Below are 21,754 nucleotides of genomic sequence, written 5' to 3'. Positions count from 1 at the left end.
ATTCTTTAAAGTATAATCTGATAAATTATTTTCTAAATATACAACCCTTGCCTCCCCCCCAACAAAAAAATCCAAAAGGATAAAAATTAAAGCACAGTAAGTTTTTTTTTAAATAAAAAAAATCAAGCACAATGACAGAGTCCCTTTAGTTCATAAACAGAACCCCTAACTTGGACAAGCAAAACATCATAGAGTTGCTTGTGCTAAAAAGGGAGAGATTCATTCCCAGAGCATCTACAGGGACCTCAGGACTTACAAAGCCCAAGTCACTGTTTATCTGAAAACATTGCCTTTGTATTTACACCCCCCATGGACTTTTGAAAGTGCCCTTGGGCATATACCTCTCTCCACCTGCAAAGGCTCAGATGTTTGTCAAGTACCTAAATTGAAAGCTACCCTCCATGAAAATAAGGTGATAAAGAAACAGGGAGATAAAACCTGCCAGCACTGGAGGCTGGACATCTTAGAGATGTTAACTGTGATGATAAAAATGACCGAAATGGTCATTAAGTTCACGAGTCCTCCTGGTTATAATCAGAAGTCTCTCCAATTGGGAACAAGCAAGGCTAACACGTCCTAGAGAAGTGTGAGAGGTATGTGCCTCCAGGGCAAGAAAGGAGGGAGAGGCTTCCCACCTTTCCACACACGAGACAATCAGCACTCTGGGTTGAGGGGTGGAGGGTGGCAGCCCTCTCCACACTGCACTTGGGAAGGCTGAGCTTACCTTGTGACAATAAGATCAGCTTTCTAATCTTTTGCTAAATCGATCACAAAAGAAAGCAAGAATGAGAGACAGAGAGAGAGAAAGAGAGAGAAAGAGGGAGAAAGAGAGAGAGAAAACAAATTCACATTCTAGACATCCGGCTTTTGAAAACTTAAACAATAAAATAGGGATTTAAAATGTTGTGATCACAAAATTAGTTTCTGTCATAAGTGATCATCTCATATGTTGTCTTGATTTTCAGATCACCTGCATAATCCAAAAACCATAAATCAAATCAAATACACCAAATTCACAGCATCAGCATCAACCATAAATGAGTTCCAAACAGATGCATGCAGTGTGTGGGTACATGAATGTGGATAAACAGAAGTTGTCCCCACAGGCCTGTTCTGACATTCCCTTTTCCCTGGTGTCAGGTGTCAGATGACTGTGAATGTTGCTAAGCAGAGTGCAGAAAATACCTACTGTGAAGTCTTTCCCATGACATGCGGGGAGACACAGGGTTAGAACAAGAAGGAACGTGGAAACAGTTAAACTGTGTACCACTACTCTACTGAGAAAACAAACTGCCAGCTGTGAGCAGTTCATAAACCCCAACCCTCATTCATTATTTTTAACACCCCACCCCCTTTCTTCGTTTCATAAACACATATTTGATTGCAATCTAGAACTCTGTGCTGTTTCTCACACGTTTGCAGTTACCACTTGCTAGGTTCGCTGCTGAGAAAACAGCAGCCAGACACACAAAAGTTGCTTTAAGACAGACTGAAGGAGGAAGAACAAATTAACATTGACAAGAGGGCATCCGGATCCCCCGGACGGACACCTCTCCCATAGGATGACTTGTGAATTTACACATCTCCACTGAGATGTTACCAGGAAGGGATCTGCTCTCCACGTCTCACGGACAGCAGAAGAAGGCTGTAATCTAATTAGATGATGTACCAGCCCTCAATATCTGTCAACCAAACGATGTGCAGAAATGTGGAGACCAGCTCTGGCACTCCACTCAACAGTGTCCCTTTTCCGCTGTCAGCAGTACTGTTGGCCTCTGTTAATATAATTACATTGACTTTTATTCAATTAAGTGCCATCCCTCGCTTACGAAAAAAAAAGCTACTTTATCAATTGATTCAGGTGTAATGTAATAATAAAGATGAACTCATGGCAGCGCATTAACTCTGCCGCTCATAACTTCAGTGCATGGGTTCATTCACAGCAGTCGATTTCCATTATGCAACCACAGTTCAGGAGAATTGATTCTTTTATGTTCATTTCTTAATCTATTTCATTTTTGTTTAATGATCTTCCCAAACGCCATATGCAAAACACATGGAGTGGGGGTGAGGATAATGGGCGGGGGGAAAACCGGCTGGTTCAGCCCCATGCCTTGGACTTGGGAGTCTCCAGACTGTCACAGGGTTGCTGGGGTGGAGGGAAGACAAGCAAGATGAGGGAAAGCGGGCTGACTGAGGTTCTTTGTCAGACACTACTGGTCCTGTGCCTCAAGCCTCTACAAAATGGACAGGAGGCAGCATTTGGTTTTAACAAAGACCTATTGCTAGACCCGCCAATCAGTCAATCCAAACCACTGACTGTCATAAAAACACCGTCCCCATGAGATACAAAGACCTAAGGTTAAGAGCAATTTGAGGACTATGACAAGTTTAATTGGATCAGCAAAACTGAAGAGGTAAAAAGAAGAAAGACTGAAAGAACTCACTACTGACATTCAGATGCCCAGCAAAAGGAAGCCCAGGATGGGAGGGAGGCGGCTGTATGATGTAAACAGGGAGACCCCGGCACAAGGATCCGTTACCCAGAGATATACATGCATTGTTCGAGAGGGAGAAATCTAGTGTTCTGAACACTTAGTTTGAAAAAGAAGGAAGACTAATAATTAGCTAAAATTTAGACTAAATAAGAACCTGAGAGTATAAAAAGCTGTGTTTGCTTGTTCTGATTAGGCAAATGATACAGCTACAAAGAAGGAAATTACTCTCACAGGGGGAAAAAAAAAGAAGAAAAGAGGAAAGACAAAGGCTGAGATAAAGAATTCATGGGCACGAAGGTAGGGGTTCATACACTGCTCTAAAATGTAGCTCACACGCTCAAGATCTTAGATGAGATGTAGGTCAGCCTGTGGCAGAGGAGGCGGAATGCCTGGCACACAGGAGGTAACGCCGTCAAGCACAGTCTCACACAAGTTTTCTCACACAGCACAGAGGACGGATGGTGCTGGGGAAGAAGCATTTCCCGGCTCTGTAAAATGACAGCAGTGACCAGAGTGGAGAGTAAAGACTCCGCTCCAGGGTAAGGGACATCACAGGATGGAGGTCCTAGGCACTCGTCTCACTTGGGCTAAGCATAGTTTTCTGACGTTCTAGCCTAACAACCAATCTGCCAAAACTAAAGAGGTCACACTCGCAAATCAAAATGAAATAAAGCTTTAGGTCCAGGGAAGGGCGTCAATGCCTAAACTTCTGTCTTATCTGGAAGGCCGAGTTAAGTCCTCTCTCTGGACCGATGCACAATACCCTGTCCTTTCTGTTTCTTGGAGGAAGGCACACCTTAATCGCAGAACACAGGATGCATCAAATGCCGTCAAGTAGACTCCAGAGCCCCGCTGACAAAGAAAGCGAGTGCCGCAGTGGGCTTTGTTTTCATGTCTCATTTCCCCACGTGCCCAAGCGCCCAGGGGGAGCTGATACAACACTTTACAAGCAAAAGTTTGAACAAAACCAGAGTTTGAGTTTGGTTTTGAAATACAGGGGAAGGACAGCAGGTTTTGTTGTTAGCGGCTTGTTCTTAAGAAAAGTCTTACACTCAGGTTAGAAAATCAGACTAAGGCAAAGTCTCCATCATAAACTTGAAAGTTAGAGAGAGTTAGAATCACCTGAGAGACAGGCCTGTGAATATGTCTGGGGTGTATCTTAATTATGCTATTGAAGTAGGGAGAGACCCACCCTCTGTGGGGTGGGACCATTCCTAGGCTGGGAATCCTGGGCTGCATGAAAGGAGACAATAGGCTGAATATCAGCCTCTACTGCTCTCCACTTCCTGATTGGAAGTGGTGTCAGCAGCCCCTTCAAGCTTTTGCTGCCCTGACTTTCCCGCCGTCCAATACGTAATTCTTAATTTCATGCCATTCCAGGATTAGTGAATTAATATTACGCAATTCTTTGAGTAAAATGGAATTAAGATGTCACTTTTGATTTTTTTTTGTATTTACTTTCCTGCTCCACTCTGTCACTTACACAAATATATGTAAAAGAGTCCCAAATAATACTGTCTAAAATGACCATGGTGAAATGTCCGCAGCAGATTGTGTGTGTGGTGTGGTGTGGTGTGGTGTGGTGTGGTGTGGTGTGGTGTGGTGTGTGTGTCATTCCTTGGTATCATCCAGGATTTGGTTCAGTACCAACCCTAAACCCAAATCCAGATTCTCCAAAGTCCCTTATATACACTGATAAAGTATTTGTGCCCGCCCTACACAATCCTTCATTATAAATTAAGTCATATCTGTATCACTTATGATTCCCACATAACATAAATGTTTTATAAATAGTCATTGTACTATGCCATATAGGAAATAGTGACAAGAAAAGATGTCTTTATGTGTTGGGTGTAGTCGTGATTTTTCTCTAACATTTTCTGTTTGTGGCTGGTTGAATCCATGAATATAGAATTGCTGGACATGAAGGGTCAGCTATCTATGTACATAAAGAGAGGGAAAAAGAGAGGGAAGAGGTATTTCTCCAATTTAGGGAAGTATAGATGCCAGATGTGAATGCAGGGTTAGTTAGCAGTACTTCCAAACAGATGTGAATATAGGGTTAGTTATCAATACTTCCAAACATATGTGAATGCAGGGTTAGTTATCAGTACTTCCAAACAGATGTGAATAGGGGGTTAGTTAGCAGTACTTCCAAACAGATGTGAATGCAGGGTTAGTTTGCAGTACTTCCAAACAGATGTGAATGCAGGGTTAGTTAGCAGTACTTCCAAACAGATGTGAATGCAGGGTTAGTTAGCAGTACTTCCAAACAGATGTGAATGCAGGGTTAGTTAGCAGTACTTCCAAACAGATGTGAATGTGGGGTTAGTTAGCAGTACTTCCAAACAGATGTGAATGCAGGGTTAGTTAGCAGTACTTCCAAACAGATGTGAATATAGGGTTAGTTATCAATACTTCCAAACACATGTGAATGCAGGGTTAGTTATCAGTACTTCCAAACAGATGTGAATACGGGGTTAGTTAGCAGTACTTCCAAACAGATGTGAATACGGGGTTAGTTAGCAGTACTTCCAAACAGATGTGTATATGGGGTTTGTTATCAGTACTTTCAAACAGATGTGAATACAGGGTTAGTTAGCAGTACTTCCAAACAAATGTGAATGCAGGGTTAGTTAGCAGTACTTCCAAACAGATGTGAATGCGGGGTTAGTTAGCAGTACTTCCAAACAAAAAACCTTCTCAAAACTGCTCTCTCCTCGGCGCACTGTTGAGACTGACTACTGCACTCAGCTCCTCGCGTCTGCATTACCATTTATTAGTCACATGCTTACACCTCAATGAGCTCAATGACATTTTGGCACTACCCATATTCTGAAGAACTGCAATTGTTCGAGGATTTTCAATAAAATCTCCAGACCATCCGCATTGCCCTCCTCTGGCACCCCGCCCCAGCTGATGAAGAAATGTAGTGTTAAACTACAGTGGATAATTCGCAGAAACCCAAAAAGTAAAGAGATGCAAAATTAATGCAAGAAATAAAGACTAAGCAAAATTTTTTTTTTAAAAAAATATGAAATTCAGTTTTTTTCAATCCCTTTCCATCTAAAACAAATCATCCACACTGGTCACGCAGGCAGTTCCCTCTCCATTCAAATCATTCACTTGAAGATAAGCGCCCACCAAACTCTTTAGGGGATTAACTAATTTACTGCACAGATACGGCACGTCTGTTGTAATAACAGGTAGGATGTATTGGGGTCGGCCATTTATCAGAATTAGACTTCTTTTCTCAATTCACAGTGAATTATGCTGCCCACATGACTCCCCTCTCTCAGAGCCTGCCATCCCCTTATGGCCCCTAACGTGGCAGGCAAACAAAATTGACAGTCTCATCTTGTCAACAAGGGGCGATTCTCCCGAGAAGCCATTTAACTTTGCAGAGGAAGCAATGTATTAACGCGCTTGTCCCAGGAATGTTAATCATCTTCAGGCTTCCGATCTATCTTTGACGTGAGCAAAATCACCAAATTTGTTTACTAAATGAATCGTAATATGCTAATAAGAAAGCATGACATATATGGAAAAGCCAAACAGATGGTTTGTTTACTCCACTTTGCAACTTTATAAATGCTGTAACTCTGAAGATGTGAGTGAGAATTATTGGTTTGTTGGCAGAGGCAAACATGTCTTTTGCATACTAAACTTGGCACTACAGTCAGAAAACCATTTGTCATTGCTGTGGAATGCATGAAAATGCTAACGGAGTGATGGCATTTGGGAGGGCAGATGGGTAGATGGAAAACGTGTATGCCGCCTGCTCAGGTTAAGCATGGAATTGATATCCATCACCAGCCTTGCTCACTAACCATTGTAGTGTTGAGTTGTGTCTCACATGAGAAGGCGTGCAGTCATACCTGTTGCGCTGTAAGGCAAGGTGAGGGGGACAGTGTGACTAGGCTAGGCTTTCCCGGCACCCGGGGACTTCCTCCATCGGGCAGCTGATCTGGTGCTCAGCTACTACTATTGTTGGGGAAGAAAAGCACTGTCTCTTCGAAAGACAATCTGGGTGCAATTGTAAGTTTTGCACCTACTCAGGCTGGAAGCAAGAAGAACTTTACATTTTCTGATTCATATTTTACTGTCTAATTTAAAGAGTTTCTTAGAAAAGATGTTTTTTCCCCAAATAATTGGAATGAACTGCTTTCTTTATATTCAAATCTGTCTTCCGTTAAAAAAACTTCAATATGTAAAATATAGGACATTGATTCCTGAGATCCTTTTAAAGGGAAATAATTTCTGAGAGGAAGTATTTAAAATGTTTTATATTGTTCAAACAGTTAATTTGTGATCTTAAGAGATGACATTAGGGATTTCTAGGTTCCCCATGGAAAGAGACAGTATCTTGTAGGACTATCAATATTACTTAGCTTTGGACTTCATCCAGAAACGAATGTGGAAAAATGAAGGTAATGAACTTGCAAACTCAGGTGAGCACAATCTCATTGGCATCGCTGCTCATGTGTCAGAGCTGCCGGCGGAAACATGACTACTTCGGCCAGCCCACCAGTCGTGTACCTGTGCTGCTGAAGACTTCAGCCCACACAAGCATCCAGATGATGTTTGTGAATTCCCTTGTAGCCACACCGGCATGGTTGGATGTCCAGAATATTTCAGTAGAGTCGCTTCCTGCCACCAAACATTCTCGCCCAAATGTACGCTTGAGACGACCACTAACCTTGTAGAGCCTCCTGGTGCACCACTGTATACGGCTGAACTTTTTAACTTACTGGCAGACTAGCAACAAGAACGCAAAGTGGTCCAAAGAACCACCGGGTTCTTGCCGTCCAAGGATCACTTTGGAGCAAGAAACATTAGCGCTGTCCCAGCCTGGCTCTTATATCTCATTTGAAACATCTCATTCCTCACCAACAAAGAAAATTTCAATAAAGTACTTTTACTGGTTTAACAACCTCAAGCTCCTGGGATTGTCAAAGTGCTAAGCCTTTTCCAAGGAGAGAAGAAATCAACAGCTCAAATATAATTAACCTTCCATTCTCAATGCAAACCGCCACACAAAGGAGCTCTGTGGTCTATTAGGGAAGTTATAATGGCCAACAGGCAGAAGCAAAATTGGTCAAAAAGTTGGCTGCTGCTGTCATATTTTTGGAATTATGATTAATGGTACTAATAATGTGGATGATTACTGATATGTGTATCTCCGGCAGTTTATCATATTGCTCTGGCTGCCTACATCCACAATAAACAGGATGCTATCATTTACCTCTTTATTGAAGGCAACCCCTCTCTTGAAGGAGCATATTCTAATTACTTCGTAATGTTTTATGTCTTAAACATTTTGCAGCTCTGGACCTTGCCAACTGCTTCATGTCTACCATTGATTAATTACTGAAGGTTTAATCAAAATTTAGAACCTAATGTAGTCATTTATGAGCGCACCACAGTGCCAAAGTAGTTAGGCTCCGCTCCCGAGTTTGGAGAGTGTTCGGTTCAAAATCAAATCCCAGTCAGGCACGAGGATCCAAGAATTTCACCTTGGGTGCTCTGAGGTTGCCAATTCCATCTCTGCTGATGAATGGAAGGGAATCTAACTACAGGTAAACAACAGTTTTACCTTCTCTCTCACCACTGGGCTCTCCCTCCCGCCCCCAATCCCCAAGCCCACAGAGCCGCACTGCCTGCTGCTCTGGAGAAAAGGGGATGCTTCTGAACACCCATCACGAGAACATAGTTTTGAAGTGGTTAAACAAGTGAAAAATAATTTGCTGGGACAAATACATAAGTTTTTTTTAATGTGGATTTTTTTTTTTATGGTTCTGTCATACAACCATTCACCGTTGAAGTTAAGTGTTTTTTTAATACCATTACTGAACTGCTGAAATGGATGCTAATATAGCTTGGAGTGCTAATGTCAAGTCGCGGTAATAAAAAAGACAGACTGCTGAATGAAATAATTTCATGTAAAAAATAGAACAAAAGTGCTCTCTCTCCCTCTCTGCACTTTTATTGAATTGGGACTGACTGAGCCAATTGCTTTAGAAGTCTGTAAAACACAATTACTAGTGAGCGAAGTGACCCACCAGTGCCCCCTCGGTGACAGAGGGCACTAAAAAGGCAGCCGAGTTCCAGCAGCTCCCCTCAGCCCCATCAGACAGCAGAGGCTTCCTTCCAAGGGCCGGTTGTTTGCTCAAAATCTATAGCTTTGCTTAGCAAAACTTGCAATTTCCCATCAACGTGATGAAGTAGCTTCATCTATTGCTTTCTAAGATGGTCTCTTCTGGAAATTAAGGACCATCTGTGTTTTGGTCTTTTTGCTCAAGTGTTTCATATATAAACACACATGTGCACCACTGCTGCTCTTACGGGAGAAGGTGGGCATGATTGAGGGCTCAGGCACAATTCAGATTTGTCTACGCCAGTCAAACGGAGCCATCCCTTACATATGTCTAGGTAGAGTCACGTGGCCTCTCTTCGCTTTCTTTTCCAAAGTGCAGTAAAAATAAGAGCAAGCAAGAAAAAGAATTAAGTTGGAAGTAGGTAACATTTTCCCCCTTAGTTAATAAAAGAGGTAATAAACTCTGCAAAGTAGTAGAGTTAAGATCACTAACACTTCAGCCCGACAGCATTTTACCAGGAATTTACAGCTCTCCTTTTAATCCAAGCAGCTTGCATTAGGACATAAAATGGAGGTATTTTTTAAAGTGTAGCTTTATGTGAAATGACTGAAGAAACACTGTCCTTTCCGAAACTGTGTTCTCTCTTCCCCTGACTTGCTGTGCCTGCCTCTCAAACACACACAGCTTGGCACTTGGCAATCACAGCCACCACATCTCCTTTAAAATTTTAACATTGTAACTTTTTGGCAAGAGCAAACTTCTTTCATAGACTGCCATATCCACCTAGTTGGAGGTCCTGAGAGCCTTACGGGGAAAACATTACACCATTTCCGAGTAGCCTTAGGAAGAAGAAAGGACAACTTTAGAGATCAGCCTCCGTGGGAAGTCCAGCAGCGAAGTCTTGCATTGTCTTTGCAAACAAAGAAAGAATACTAAAGCTAGAGAGTTGGTAGTTTTTCACCTAAGGGAGAAGGGAGCCCACCAGGATTACACGGGTGAACAGAGGGAAGGATCCCACTGGGGTTACATGGGTAAAGAGGGAAGGATCCCACCAGGGTCACACAAGTGAAGAGGAAGGGATCCCACCAGGGTTACAAGGGTGAAGAGGGAGGGATCCCACCGGGGTTACAAGGGTGAACAGAGGGAAGGATCCCACCGGGGTTACAAGGGTGAACAGAGGGAAGGATCCCACCGGGGTTACAAGGGTGAATGTTAATGTATGTGCATAGTCTCAGTTCACCTTCCTACTGTAAGGATGTCTGCAAACACAAGCATCTCAAATGACATTTCACATCAGCAAGACTCACAACTAAAAAGTCTATCAGGGGCATAATAGACTCTGATGAACCAGAAACAGAAAGCTGGAAAATGACCCTTTCCAAGTTAGACCGTCATGAAACATACTGCCTGGGTACTTATGGTGCACCTTCTCTGGTATTTTGCCAGGATTTTCCAGGCAGAGCTGGTAAGAAGAGAAGGCGACGATAAAGGCTGTTCACGAGCATTCTGTTTGTCATGGGAGCTCTACAGTCACGGGAGAGTCGATAGCAACTTCCCTCCACAGTACTTATAAAGCACCTCTGCACGTGCAAGGGCAAGTGTTTTGCTAGCCACTGGGCTGTCTCTGTGGCACACAGCTCTGAAAATGGTGGCTGGGAAGGCTGCTTGTGGAGGAGAGAAAGGTCAGCAGAGGTTTAAACGAGCTTGTCTTGCATCCAGCTGGGCCAGCAGGAGGTCATTAGGAAGATCCAAGGCTCACTTTAGGCTTGACAGAGTCTCTCCCCATGATACAAGGAGACCGTTTTGCTCATTGCTCTTCTTTCAGTATATAAAAAGAACCCCGGGGACAAGAATGACACCGAAGCTTATCTTACTACCAAAGTTTTGCTTGAGGAGGGCACAACCAGCAATTACTCAGGAGGGGGATTTACTTTGTTTGTTTGCTTTTGATGGAAAGTAATGGAGATAAGTACAAAAGGCCTATTGATCTGCTGGTTCTATTGTGAAACCAAACAGAGGAGCAGTGGGGAAACATCTCTTAGCCTTTAAAAGCCAGAGGAGCCACACAACTTCACTTTATAAGGAGTTTTGGAAGCAGAGAATTGAAATCGGATTGGGCACAGTGTTGGAAATGAAGCAGTCATCCATTCAGAGGCTCTCCTCTGAGGATTAGCACACTATTTGACAGCTAATTACATTAGGGCACATATACTAATAGTTCTCTTGAATTGGTGCTAAGTGGCTCGTTTCTTGGAGGTATCGCCTGGTATTTATTGAAAAGCTCTCTCTATAAAAGTTCTCTATAAGTTTCCAAACATAGAGAATGATGGAAAAAAAATGGATGCTGCTTTGGTGAGAAAGGTGAAAACAGGAGGCAGGTAGCATGTTTTCACATCCTCACCTCTGCTGTTAATGTATGCAGTGGCTCATCAGAACAGCTCATGTTAATTTATTCCTGCACACCTGTATAGGGCTGGAAGTCAGGTAATAAGACGAGCAAAAACTATACATCTCTGCTGTTTAGCTATGGCTATCCAGAGGCCTATACAAGAACAAATTTAGTTCTGGAGACATCAGCAGGTTTTAATAAACCAAATACAGATGTCTTACTCCATACAAATCAAGAAGTTTACATGTTTAAATCTGCACTGATTTAACTAGCAATCAAAGAGAAGGCTCACACTTGGCATCAATGGTTGCCTCATATTTATTTATAAATCACCCTAGGCAGATATTATTTTGTTTTAAAATTTATTCATCTGGCTGAAACAACCTCCACACACCTTAAAGATCAGGAAGAGGCCCTTGCCTTTCTGATAAAATCTATGACAAACTTCAGCAATTGCTGTGAGGTGGTTACAAATGAAGAGGGCGAAGTTCACAAGGATGCTAACTTCTCTCTGTACACACCATCTAGTGTGTGAAGGTCTCCATTTTTAAATTTCCAATCACCAAAGCAAATACAAATAAAACAACATACTAGGAAATGATGAGGAAGGTTAGGAAAAGGACAGATATGGTTTAGCTGTGTGTTTGCTTCCTATTCCCTTCAAATTAAAAAAAAAACCAAACAATGTATGGGTTTCTCTTCTGCATAGGTTAGTGGCCAGCGAACCCTCCTAAATATGAAGTGCTGTAGGAAGTCCTTCTGTCTCTGTGTTGCTTTTGTTGGTTAATGAATAAGGGAACTGCCTTGGCCTGTTGATAGGGCAGAACTTAGGTAGGTGGAGAAGACAGAACTGAATGCTGGGAGAAAGAAGGGAGGCGTAAGAGAGATGCCATGGAGCCGCTGGAGACAGATGCTGGGAATTTTACCCGGTAAGCCATAGCCTTGTGGTGATAGACAGATTAATAGAAATGGGTTAAACTAATATGTAAGACTTAGCCAATAAGAAGCTAGGGCTAGTGGGACAAGCAGTGTTTTACTGTTCCTGTGTGTTTTTTTTTTTTTCTCGTTTCTGGGCGGCTGGGACAAACAAGGGCCTCACTTGGTGAAACAATGAAGCCAGAGGATGACAAAGTAGCACAGGTAAGCTAAGCTCTGTGGAGTGTGACTAGCTTGCTTCTATGAACACTGCAGCTCCAGGCCACATGGTTAGAACTTCTTCTCAGGGCGTATCTCATATGCATAGTTCCACACATTCCCTGACAGAGGAACAACTCCTCAGCAGAAAAATCAAGGGATACATAAAGAAAGAATCTGACAATCATCTTGAAGAATCAGAGCTCTTTACAGAGGAAATGCTCTACCTTCACTTCAATCATTCAGAATAAAAGTCATTCTTACATCTGGTTGACGATGAGGGGAAGCCCTTGTGCACATTAGCTTGCTCTTTGTCATTAATGTGGAATGGTCCTTCTGACTTCTGAATTGATCAAATACACCACTATTGGCAACTACACCTAGAAGGACACCTTTGATAATGTTTCTGTCTGTGGTCATCCCTTGCATGTGTGTCTTTCTCTCATTGTCAAACCTAAAACATAGTACTTAGCATTGTTTGTCTATCTCCATCCTACTAACATGCTCATCGGAGGACCACAATGCAACCCCTACATGCATACTCATCTCAGAAGCTGCTTCCAAATCCTATAAGATATTGCAGCTTGGAGGACAAGGCAGTTGCACTGTCAAGGAGGAGAAAGGAGGAAATGCAGGGTTATGACTGGTGTCCTAGGAGCCCTGCACACTTCAGCTGCCATGGGGATATTTTCCACACTGGAACTTCCTCTCTACTGCTTTATTTGTACAAGACACTGTGGAGTCTAGGATGGATGAAGTCAGGCCTCCTCATATAGAAAGAAGTGGTTTGGAGACAGAAGGTCTAAAGACAAAAGAGAGTGTCTTGAGAAGGTCTGTTGGCTACAGAGAAAGGTAAGAAAGCTCGTCACTGTTTCAGTCCATCATTTGATTAAAGGAACAAGAGAGGAACACAGACCTTCTGGAGTTCGTGTAGTAAAGAGAAGACCCGACACAGATCACGAATGAGACTTCAGAGTCCCTGTGCACAAGGAGGCACAACCACTGGCTGACAGTCATTGATGAAATGATTAAGTCAGAGAGAGAAATCTAATTATGTTCCCAAGTCCACCGTGCAGAGATTCAGGAAGAGGCTGGCAACTCAATGGCATCACTGTGTCTTGCTATTCTGGTGGCAGTTAGTCACACATCACTGTGTCAGTTCACGTCATCATCTCAACAGGATGAATATTTCCCGTTGGCAAAAAAATAAATGCCCAACTTTTTATTTTGCTTTATTTTTTTATAAGAATTTATCTTGGGATTAAAAAAAATCTGTGTAGTTTTTAGAAAGCCAAATTTCAAGAATAAAAAGACCTCACTTTATCTTTTTTCAATTTCTATTTTGTCATTTGTCACAGGACAAACTCTAAAATGAAAAAGACTAGATATGGTATACTATTTCACCCTCAACAATGTATCCACTGTCTTTTGAAACAGCCTGTCTGTGCTCCTCCTGTACTTGGAAGATCACAGGACTAACCTCTGTGTAGTTGGCACTGGCTAATCTCCCAAGTCCTTACAATAAAAATGGCAACTAAAATATCCCTTTTCTGTCAGCAAGTACTTCCCCCGAGACAAACGGATTCTGTCTCGGCAGCACCTCCCTTTGTGTCTGGACACAGACACAGCGGCACTTAATGTGTTCTAGCGTTCAGTACTGACTGTGCATTCGTGAAAACTCCAGGCTTGGAGGCTTCCCCTTAGCTATTTATTCCAGCGTTATGAACTGTGATGTTTGCAGCAAACGAAAATGTGAAAGGAATTCATGCAAATAAGCTTAAATGTTGGCTTGTCTTCAAATACTCCATTTTCATAAATATTGCATGCAAGTTTTCACAAGTCTTTTATATTTGTTAAAAAATTTCAATGAAATTTTTTTTCAATGCATTAACCTCATCACCACTAATATACTGTTTGTAATCTGAAAGAATATTATTCTAAAAAAAGGAATGGGGGGTGGAACTGCATTTATTAATCAAAGTATAAGCATCTTATCTGGTATTTTCTGGGACTAGCAATAAGAATTTAGAACTGAATATAATGGTAACACAAGAATTCCCCCCCCCCTTTTTAAATAGAGCCAACATAGTGGAGGTAGACATCATTAAAAGGATAGAACTGGGCTCCTTCCATGTCAGTAAGAAGAAAGACACTATGTATATTCATTAAAAAAGGATGAACCTTACATATGTGAACATGTTGCAAAGACAGGTCACTGCTTTGTGGTGATGCTTTTTATTTTTAAATCAAGACAGGGTATAAGTGCACAGCTCAGACTGGGGTCAAACTGGCTACTCCCCGCTCTCCCAAGTGTCACGATCATGGGCTGTCCTGCCCACAGCAGTCCCAGTGGCCCCTCACTACCTGCTTTGTCAAAGACCTCTATTCAACTAATAAATACCAGAGTAAGGTGGAAGATCTTTGGAAACTTCATTAATTGTTTTCTACATATATTTTAAACTGTGAAAGAAAATTTTGGCTGAAAATATTAAAACGATTAGTGTGGAACCAAAACACACATCCCTTGAGGAGGAAGGATGGTGACCCGAGCTGGGCACTATGAGGCACTATAAAGAAAAACAAACTTGTTCCAAGGCTCATCCTCCATAGTTGAGAGATCACCTTGTTGTCCCACCACTGAATGGCCACTGTGACATTCCATTCATATTGTAAGAGGATTAATAAAGAATATGGTAGGTTTAGGGTCAGCTGCTTATGCTTAAGTCCCATGGTTTCAGAACTAAAGACACAAAACTAGAGAGCAATAAATCTGAGGGATGTCCTCAGAGAATTCTAACTGATCTAAAGTATTTACTTAGGCATGTCCCCCCTTTTGTAGTAAAGTTCCATGGCAGATTACAATTTAGGGATGTGATCAAAGACACCATGGAATTGAAATAAAGAAACCCACACAACCATGCTCTTCCCCCATAGCAACAATTAATTTGGCCTCATTGTCTTCTGATAGCTTCACGATTCTTAAGGAACTGAAGGACACACTAAATACTCATGTAAGGAATGATAACATTTCTGGTTATACCTACGGAGATGCAGGCTGTCTCGATGTCCTGGACCTATGGTTCTTTCCATCCATAAATTTCTGTTTCTATATTGGATAAATATGTGTGTATGAAGATAATATATTGGTTTAATTAAAAAACCACAAGGCACAGCAGAAGTATATATATATATATTTATGATATATATATATCTCATATATATATATATATGATAGAAGCTGTGGCTTCTAAGGAAAGGGGAGGCAAGGAATTGTGTACTGTTAACTTACACCTAGATGCATGGAAACACATACATATACACATAAACAGAGGAAAATGACGTGCATTACTAGGTAAGATGACATGAGATTCTGCATGCTTAATCCCAAACAAGCACTTGACTGCATAAATGCTTCATGAACATGGCAGCTTAGTGAACATGTGGTCAATACGGGCAATCCTTACAGTGCATCAAAACATCTAATTTTAAGTCCACTATGACTGAATCTGTACCCCCACCCTCAGCAGGAGCAGCCAATGGAGATTTACTGACCTGTCTCTGCTTCGTCGAGAGGGGAAGGCGGCATTGCAGCCAGCCACTGTGCAGACGTGCATCTCTTTTAAGTGAACGTTCCTGTAGTGAAGCTTCACACTGTAGGAGCTTTTGAAGCTCTTCTTGCACACATAACAGATTTTGGGGTCTGGACTAGAACATAGGTCACCTTCCGGGGAGAATTTTTGAGGGCTTCCATAATTCAGAGACGACGCGAAACTTTCATGCAAGGCAGCCATGCTGGCCCCCCCGCCATTGTACAGTCCGTACTGGCTCATGTAAAACATGTCGTAAGTGGGGTCTGTGAATTCTTCCTTTACCTTGATGACGTCCTGGTGAGACGGCTCACTATGGTTCTCATCAGGCCTCTCGCTGTTCATCAGGACTTTTTCGCTCACCTCACCGTGAATGTGCTCATCCCCTTCCATGGATTCCTCACCAAGTTTAGGCTCTGAAGACTCAGACTCATTCTCATAGTCCCGCTCGGGCTCCTGGTCCTCAGATGTCATACTGTCAGCCCTTCTTATTTCAGTTCTTGAAATGCACCGGGTCCTACTATGCTTAGAGAAGTCCTTCACAGACATGCCTGGGCTCATCTCCTCTTGGGAATGACAATGATTGTCATGGCTCATGTCATTCATGTCATTGACCACAGTTCCACCATCATTAGGGTCATCATCTTCGTCCTCGAACTCATCGGCTGTATCAATGATTTCCTTCTCAATTTTTACAGGCATGCTTGACTTCCTAGGCTTTTTCTTAGGTGCCAGGTCAGCACTGGGCTCATGAGTGCCCATCATCACTGCTGGCACTATTGGCTCAGAGGGTGGAGGAGGGTGCTGCTCTATGGGACCACTGGTTGGGATGATGGGACTGGTTGGGAGGGAGGTTGGAGGACTCACCATTTCCCCTGGAGTAAGTAAACTTCTATAAAAAGGAGGAACGGGTTGTACAGTCTTTAGCCCAGAAAATACCAACTGGCTAGGGAGAGGGTTCTGTAAGACGGGGTCGAGTGGAGGAGTGGTAAAACCCATTGGGGGCCGGCCAGGGCTCGTGAGTGTGAGATTTGATTTTGTACTAGCTATGACTGGAGTGGCAGCCCCTGACGTAGCCCGAATCAAATCTTTGTCTCGGTTATTCCTTAGCATAGGCATGTGAAGGCGAGGGTTGGGATTTGCGCTGTGGCGATTCCTGCTTCGAAGGGAACTGAAGACCATGTTGCAACCTTCAATGGTACATCGATGTTTAATCTTCAGGTGAACAGCATTATAGTGGATTTTGAGCGTACCTTTGTCATAGAAGGTCTTCCCACATGCATTACAGAACACTCTTCCTTTCCTCGAGGCTGACCCCATTCTTCTCATACGATGAATCCGGAAGGAGCTTTTTGGGTGTTCAGTTTTGCTTAGGTCACTGACTGGGGCAGAATTCTGAATGGGGGAGACACATGCTGGCTCGGTTTTAGGCTCCACATTAGTGATGCTCGTCAGGGCATTTCTATTGGGTGTCTGGTCACTCTTATAAGGTGTGGGGGATACTTCAGACTCACTGCTCTCATTGTATTCATTCTGAGTTGAAATGCTGGGTTCCCGCAACCTCAGTCCAGGCTGCTCTAACAGCAGCCCATTGGGAGGCAACCCTAACAGTGGGGCTGAGACGGGGTTTATATACTGGAAGGGAAGCAGAAATGCAAGGCTGTTTGGTATGTTTTCAAAATGATGGATGCTGGACGGATTGCTGTTCTCTAAGTGAGCAAGGAGGCTGGGGCTCCTGGTGCGATTATTGCTCTCAATGAAAGTCCTTATATCCGAGTCTGTCTTTGAAGATGGTACAGCCACAGCTTGCCCTTCTTTCTCCTGAATTGCCATCAGCTCCACGATGGATTTGGTTTCTCCAAACCGCAGAAACTGCTGAAGGGTGATGATTTCCTCTTCTCGAGACATGATGGCCCAGCGGTCCAGTACTTTGCCGGCAGCGTCCTACAGGCCACATCAAAGAAACAACAAAGACAAAAATAAAAAAAAAACTTATTGATTGTGCATGATTATTCAACGTAACCGAAGGTGCTCTGGCAGCTTATGCCACGGAGAGCAAGAAGAGAAAACGGCATGCAGGCAGTGTTAATAAAAGTTAACACACAAAGCAAACTTTCTGCCATGCAAATGTAGCATTACAGTCACAGTTATAGAAACAGATTGAATTTAATGATGTCAGGGCAAACAAAATGTGGACCACTGGGGCTCTGTGATCTAAAATGCCTTCAGTACTGCCATTTTAACACCAATGATCTATATACTATGCAAGTCTTTAGCATATATTAGTATAAGATGTGAGCCCTTGCTGTGTAACCTAGTATAAATGCAAAAAAATCGTACCCTAGTCTTTGTTAAATAATGACACCACAGGAAAGAATTAAGTGCAGTTCGTGAAACGTCCTTCTCAAGTCAAGCAGACATGACACTAGACTCAGTGGTGGAAATTCCTTTAAATGGGAGTTATATGACTTTTGGAATAGTTAAAAAAATAGAAATGAGTAAAACAGCATTTCCCCTTCAAAAGTCCATCACTTTGCTGCATACTGTCTTTTTAAATGCCTGTATTTTTATCCTGGTTAAGAATAGGCAATTTGATGAGATGGAGTAAAGGAAACGTCACTTGTGAAAGGTACCTTTCCTCTTCTTGAAAACTGGCTGTAATCCAGCCATTTAAAGTTTGACGTACATTTAAAGTATATGACATCTTAGGATTTTGCTGAAAGGACAGGAAAAGTAAGCATGTGAGGATTTTAGATAGAGTACACATGGAACGTTGTCTCTCCGCATCCTCCTCCGATAGCCAAGGAACTCCACAGAGACTACACATCAGCCATCATCAGACTACGTGTTGTTAAATATACATTAAAAAGCATTTCACACTTTCATTTTTGCTAGTAACTATGAGATTGCCTGGAGGTAGGACTTAAGAATCCTGCAATGTAATGTCAGGCAATCCATTATAGCATGGGTTGAGAGAAATCTATTCCAACAGTTAAACAATGACTGTGTGAAATTTTTTTTTTAAGACATCATTTCTTAGAACCCCTAGGATCAGGGATCTTGGTAGCCCTCTGTGTATGACACTTGCTCAGGCTCTGACTATCAACTTAAGAATGTACAAAACCTAGAAAACCAAAATGGTGCTGGAGGAGTTGGGCAAGAGGTTCAGCTGCAGGAAATTGTTTAGCATGTGTGAGGCCTTGGGTTCAAAACCAAAACTAACTTTAAAATGACTTTACTTACTGGGTACAAAGACAATCCTAACTTTACACTGGAGTAATCTAATAGACACTGCATTGAGAGAGAGATCAAAGTTAACCCCACCGGAGGAGGGCATAGGCCATCTTGTTCTCTTGATGGCTCATGATGATTGGGAAGGGCAGTCTTAGAAACATTTTTTCTTCAACCCAATCATGAGAAAGGATCAGGAAAAACAAAGCTGTGGGGCAGTCTATACCATACTGGATAAAACTCTTCAAAAAACAGCAGTTAGAGGGCAGGCAAAGAATATGTAATTGTGTGATGCTAGGGATATTAGATCAGAAAAGACATATTAGTGAAGAAAGTAGCGGAATGTGTGGAAAGACTCTAGATTTGATAACAGTACTATATCAATCTCGATTCCTTTGTTTCAACAACTGTGCTATGATTACACAAGATGTTACTCTAGGGAAGAAGGTGAGGATAAAGGAATCTTCACTATTTTTGCGATGGAAAAGTCTATCCTCAGCACTGGGATATGAACTTCCCTCTAGACTACTCACGTTCTTAACCATCCCAGCTAGTGTGAGTGAGGAGATAGCCAGCACTGATCTGAATTACTTTTTAAAAGCCGCTTGGATAGATTATACCATTCCTCAAATCAGTTTATAGAGTCAGCACACGTGGCCGTGCATTCCGATGAAAGCTTCAAAACTCTTGCCCTCTCCCCATCATAAAGAAATAATTGCCTTTAAGACGAAATGTTCTCAGACTCCCTGTTTAAAGTAAGCATAGTTTGGCATGGGTAACTAGGAACTACAGAAGATTCTGGAGTGCTGAAATAGCTACCAGACAGTGGTCACTGGTAACTACTGATCTTAGAGCCTTGTTTTTGGAAAGTGGGGAACAGAAGAAAATGATGGAGCTGAAGGAAGGTTAAAAAAAAAAAAAGAAAATTGTGATTTTATATACACTATTTCACTGACAGCACCACCCCCACTCCATGCCACCACGATAGAATCCAGAGTATGGGGAACGTTAAACAAATAAGAAATCAGAAGTGACGTGGAAGACAACTTGCAAAGGTTCCAAGAAGCCCTCTTCGAGTCCAAGGCTGTGATGCTTCAGCTCTCTGGCTGCCCCACACAGGACCCACGGACACCAATCTATGACACATCACAGCGAGGACACTGATTAGGACGGTTTCAGAGCAAGGCATTTTCTAGAACAATGGGCTGCTTTCTTCTTGCTATCAGCCAGCTCTTGGGACTGAGCTGTTAAGCTGAACCCCAGTCTGAACAGCAAGTATCGCCGTGCTTTCTCCAGGCTCTGCCCAGGCATCCTGAACATAAAACTATAGGTCACCTTCCACGCACCTCAGGATCACAGCCTCTGGAGCTAAACGAGCTACAGAAACCACAACCACCAATACAAGTCACCATGAACCCCACCATTGTCTCACTTCCCCATCTTCCTCTTCCCATGGTACACAGCATTCTATGCGGGTTTTTTTTTTCTCCTGGCTGCCACAACCCCTGTTGTTTCTTCTAAAACCACCACCTGTTAGAAGTTTGTTAATATTGAGTAGCTACCGCTGGGAAATTAGAGGCTATGACATTAAAGCTATTTAATTTAGGTTAAAAAAAATTTCCAGGTAAGAAAGATTCAGATCTTTGCTATTGAATCTCACTGACAAACCCGTAACAACAGGACAGCAGTCCTATATATGTATATATTAAGGTCTAATATAAAACTGGACTCCTGACTTCCTCTCTAGTTGACGAATTAATTCCTTTAGGCTTTTCCATTTGGAACCAGAGTTCGCTGACCTCCAACTCATTATTTTGGGAAATGATATCTGCAAAATGACAATAATATGATTTGCACGGTTCAGTTAAATGTAAGGTATTATTGTAACTATGAGTTTCCTGTAAACAACTGGATCTACTATTAATTTTTAAAGTTGAGAAAAAACAAGTAGTTGGTAATTAAAAATCTGTTCTATCAGGTTCAGAAAAAGTCTAAAACACATAAAATATTAACATCTTAACCATATTATATGAAAAGACATTCCATCATTTCACCAGAACTGTTATATTTCTTATAAAAATCTGTTTGTTCTTAAGTAACTCTGGAGAGTGTTTATTTTAGCTGGTTGGTTTTTTATGATGGGGATTAAAACCAGGGCATCGAGTAAACTAAGCAAGTGCCCTACACCTGAAGTACATGCCTGACCCGGAAGTGCCCTACACCTGAAGTACATGCCTGACCCGGAAGTGCCCTCCACCTGAAGTACACGCCTGACCCGGAAGTGCCCTCCACCTGAAGTACACGCCTGACCCGGAAGTGCCCTCCACCTGAAGTACACGCCCGGCCTGGAAGTGCCCTCCACCTGAAGTACACGCCCGGCCTGGAAAGCCTGATTTTAAAGCTGTTTGTTTTTAGCTGTCACAGGTTCAATGGTTCACGCTGATCCTGTCCAGATCGCGTCTCATAAGACTTGTGGCTTCAAGATAACGAAGGAGGTTGGCTGGTTAATCTCATTTGGGGAGATGGACAACAGAGAAGGAAGGGCTGTAATGAGACAGAAGAGAGACCAGCAAAGTGGTGTTGGGGTGGACTACCAAGTGATCTCAAGAACGTATGTTCTCAGCAGGCCACTAACCATGTCATAGCACAGAGGAGTCTTCTATGAACAACGCCAAATACAGCACATGCTGAAAGCATGTAAGAGGAAAAAAATCAGGGAAAAGATCAAATTCACTGCAGCCTTAAAAAAATATCCCAGAAAAAGTTCTAACCAAAAAGGTGGAAGACTTGTAGAATGCAAACTAAGACACTGAAGAC

General features: G+C 42.4%; 1 protein-coding gene across 4 annotated transcripts in view; it reads right to left on the bottom strand.

Moving 5' to 3' along the window:
- The window catches only part of Bnc2 (basonuclin zinc finger protein 2), a 402,638-nt gene that overhangs the window by 10,467 nt on the left and 370,417 nt on the right, over positions 1 to 21,754 (bottom strand). For 3 of the 4 annotated variants that reach the window (XM_087904893.1, XM_085686207.2, XM_048453015.3), the window contains one exon: positions 15,672 to 17,650. In XM_087904893.1, coding sequence (XP_087761019.1) covers positions 15,672 to 17,650 — 1,979 coding nt within the window. Of the gene's footprint in view, positions 1 to 724; positions 759 to 15,671; positions 17,651 to 21,754 lie in introns of all 4 variants that reach the window. The other variant, XM_085686212.2, reaches the window with a different exon arrangement.

This window comes from Myodes glareolus, chromosome 3 (genome assembly GCF_982192425.1).
Source record: "Myodes glareolus chromosome 3, mMyoGla1.1, whole genome shotgun sequence".
Lineage (NCBI taxonomy): Eukaryota > Metazoa > Chordata > Mammalia > Rodentia > Cricetidae > Myodes > Myodes glareolus.
The sequence above is the reverse complement of the archived record's forward strand: the minus strand, read 5'-3'. Positions and strand labels throughout refer to the sequence as shown.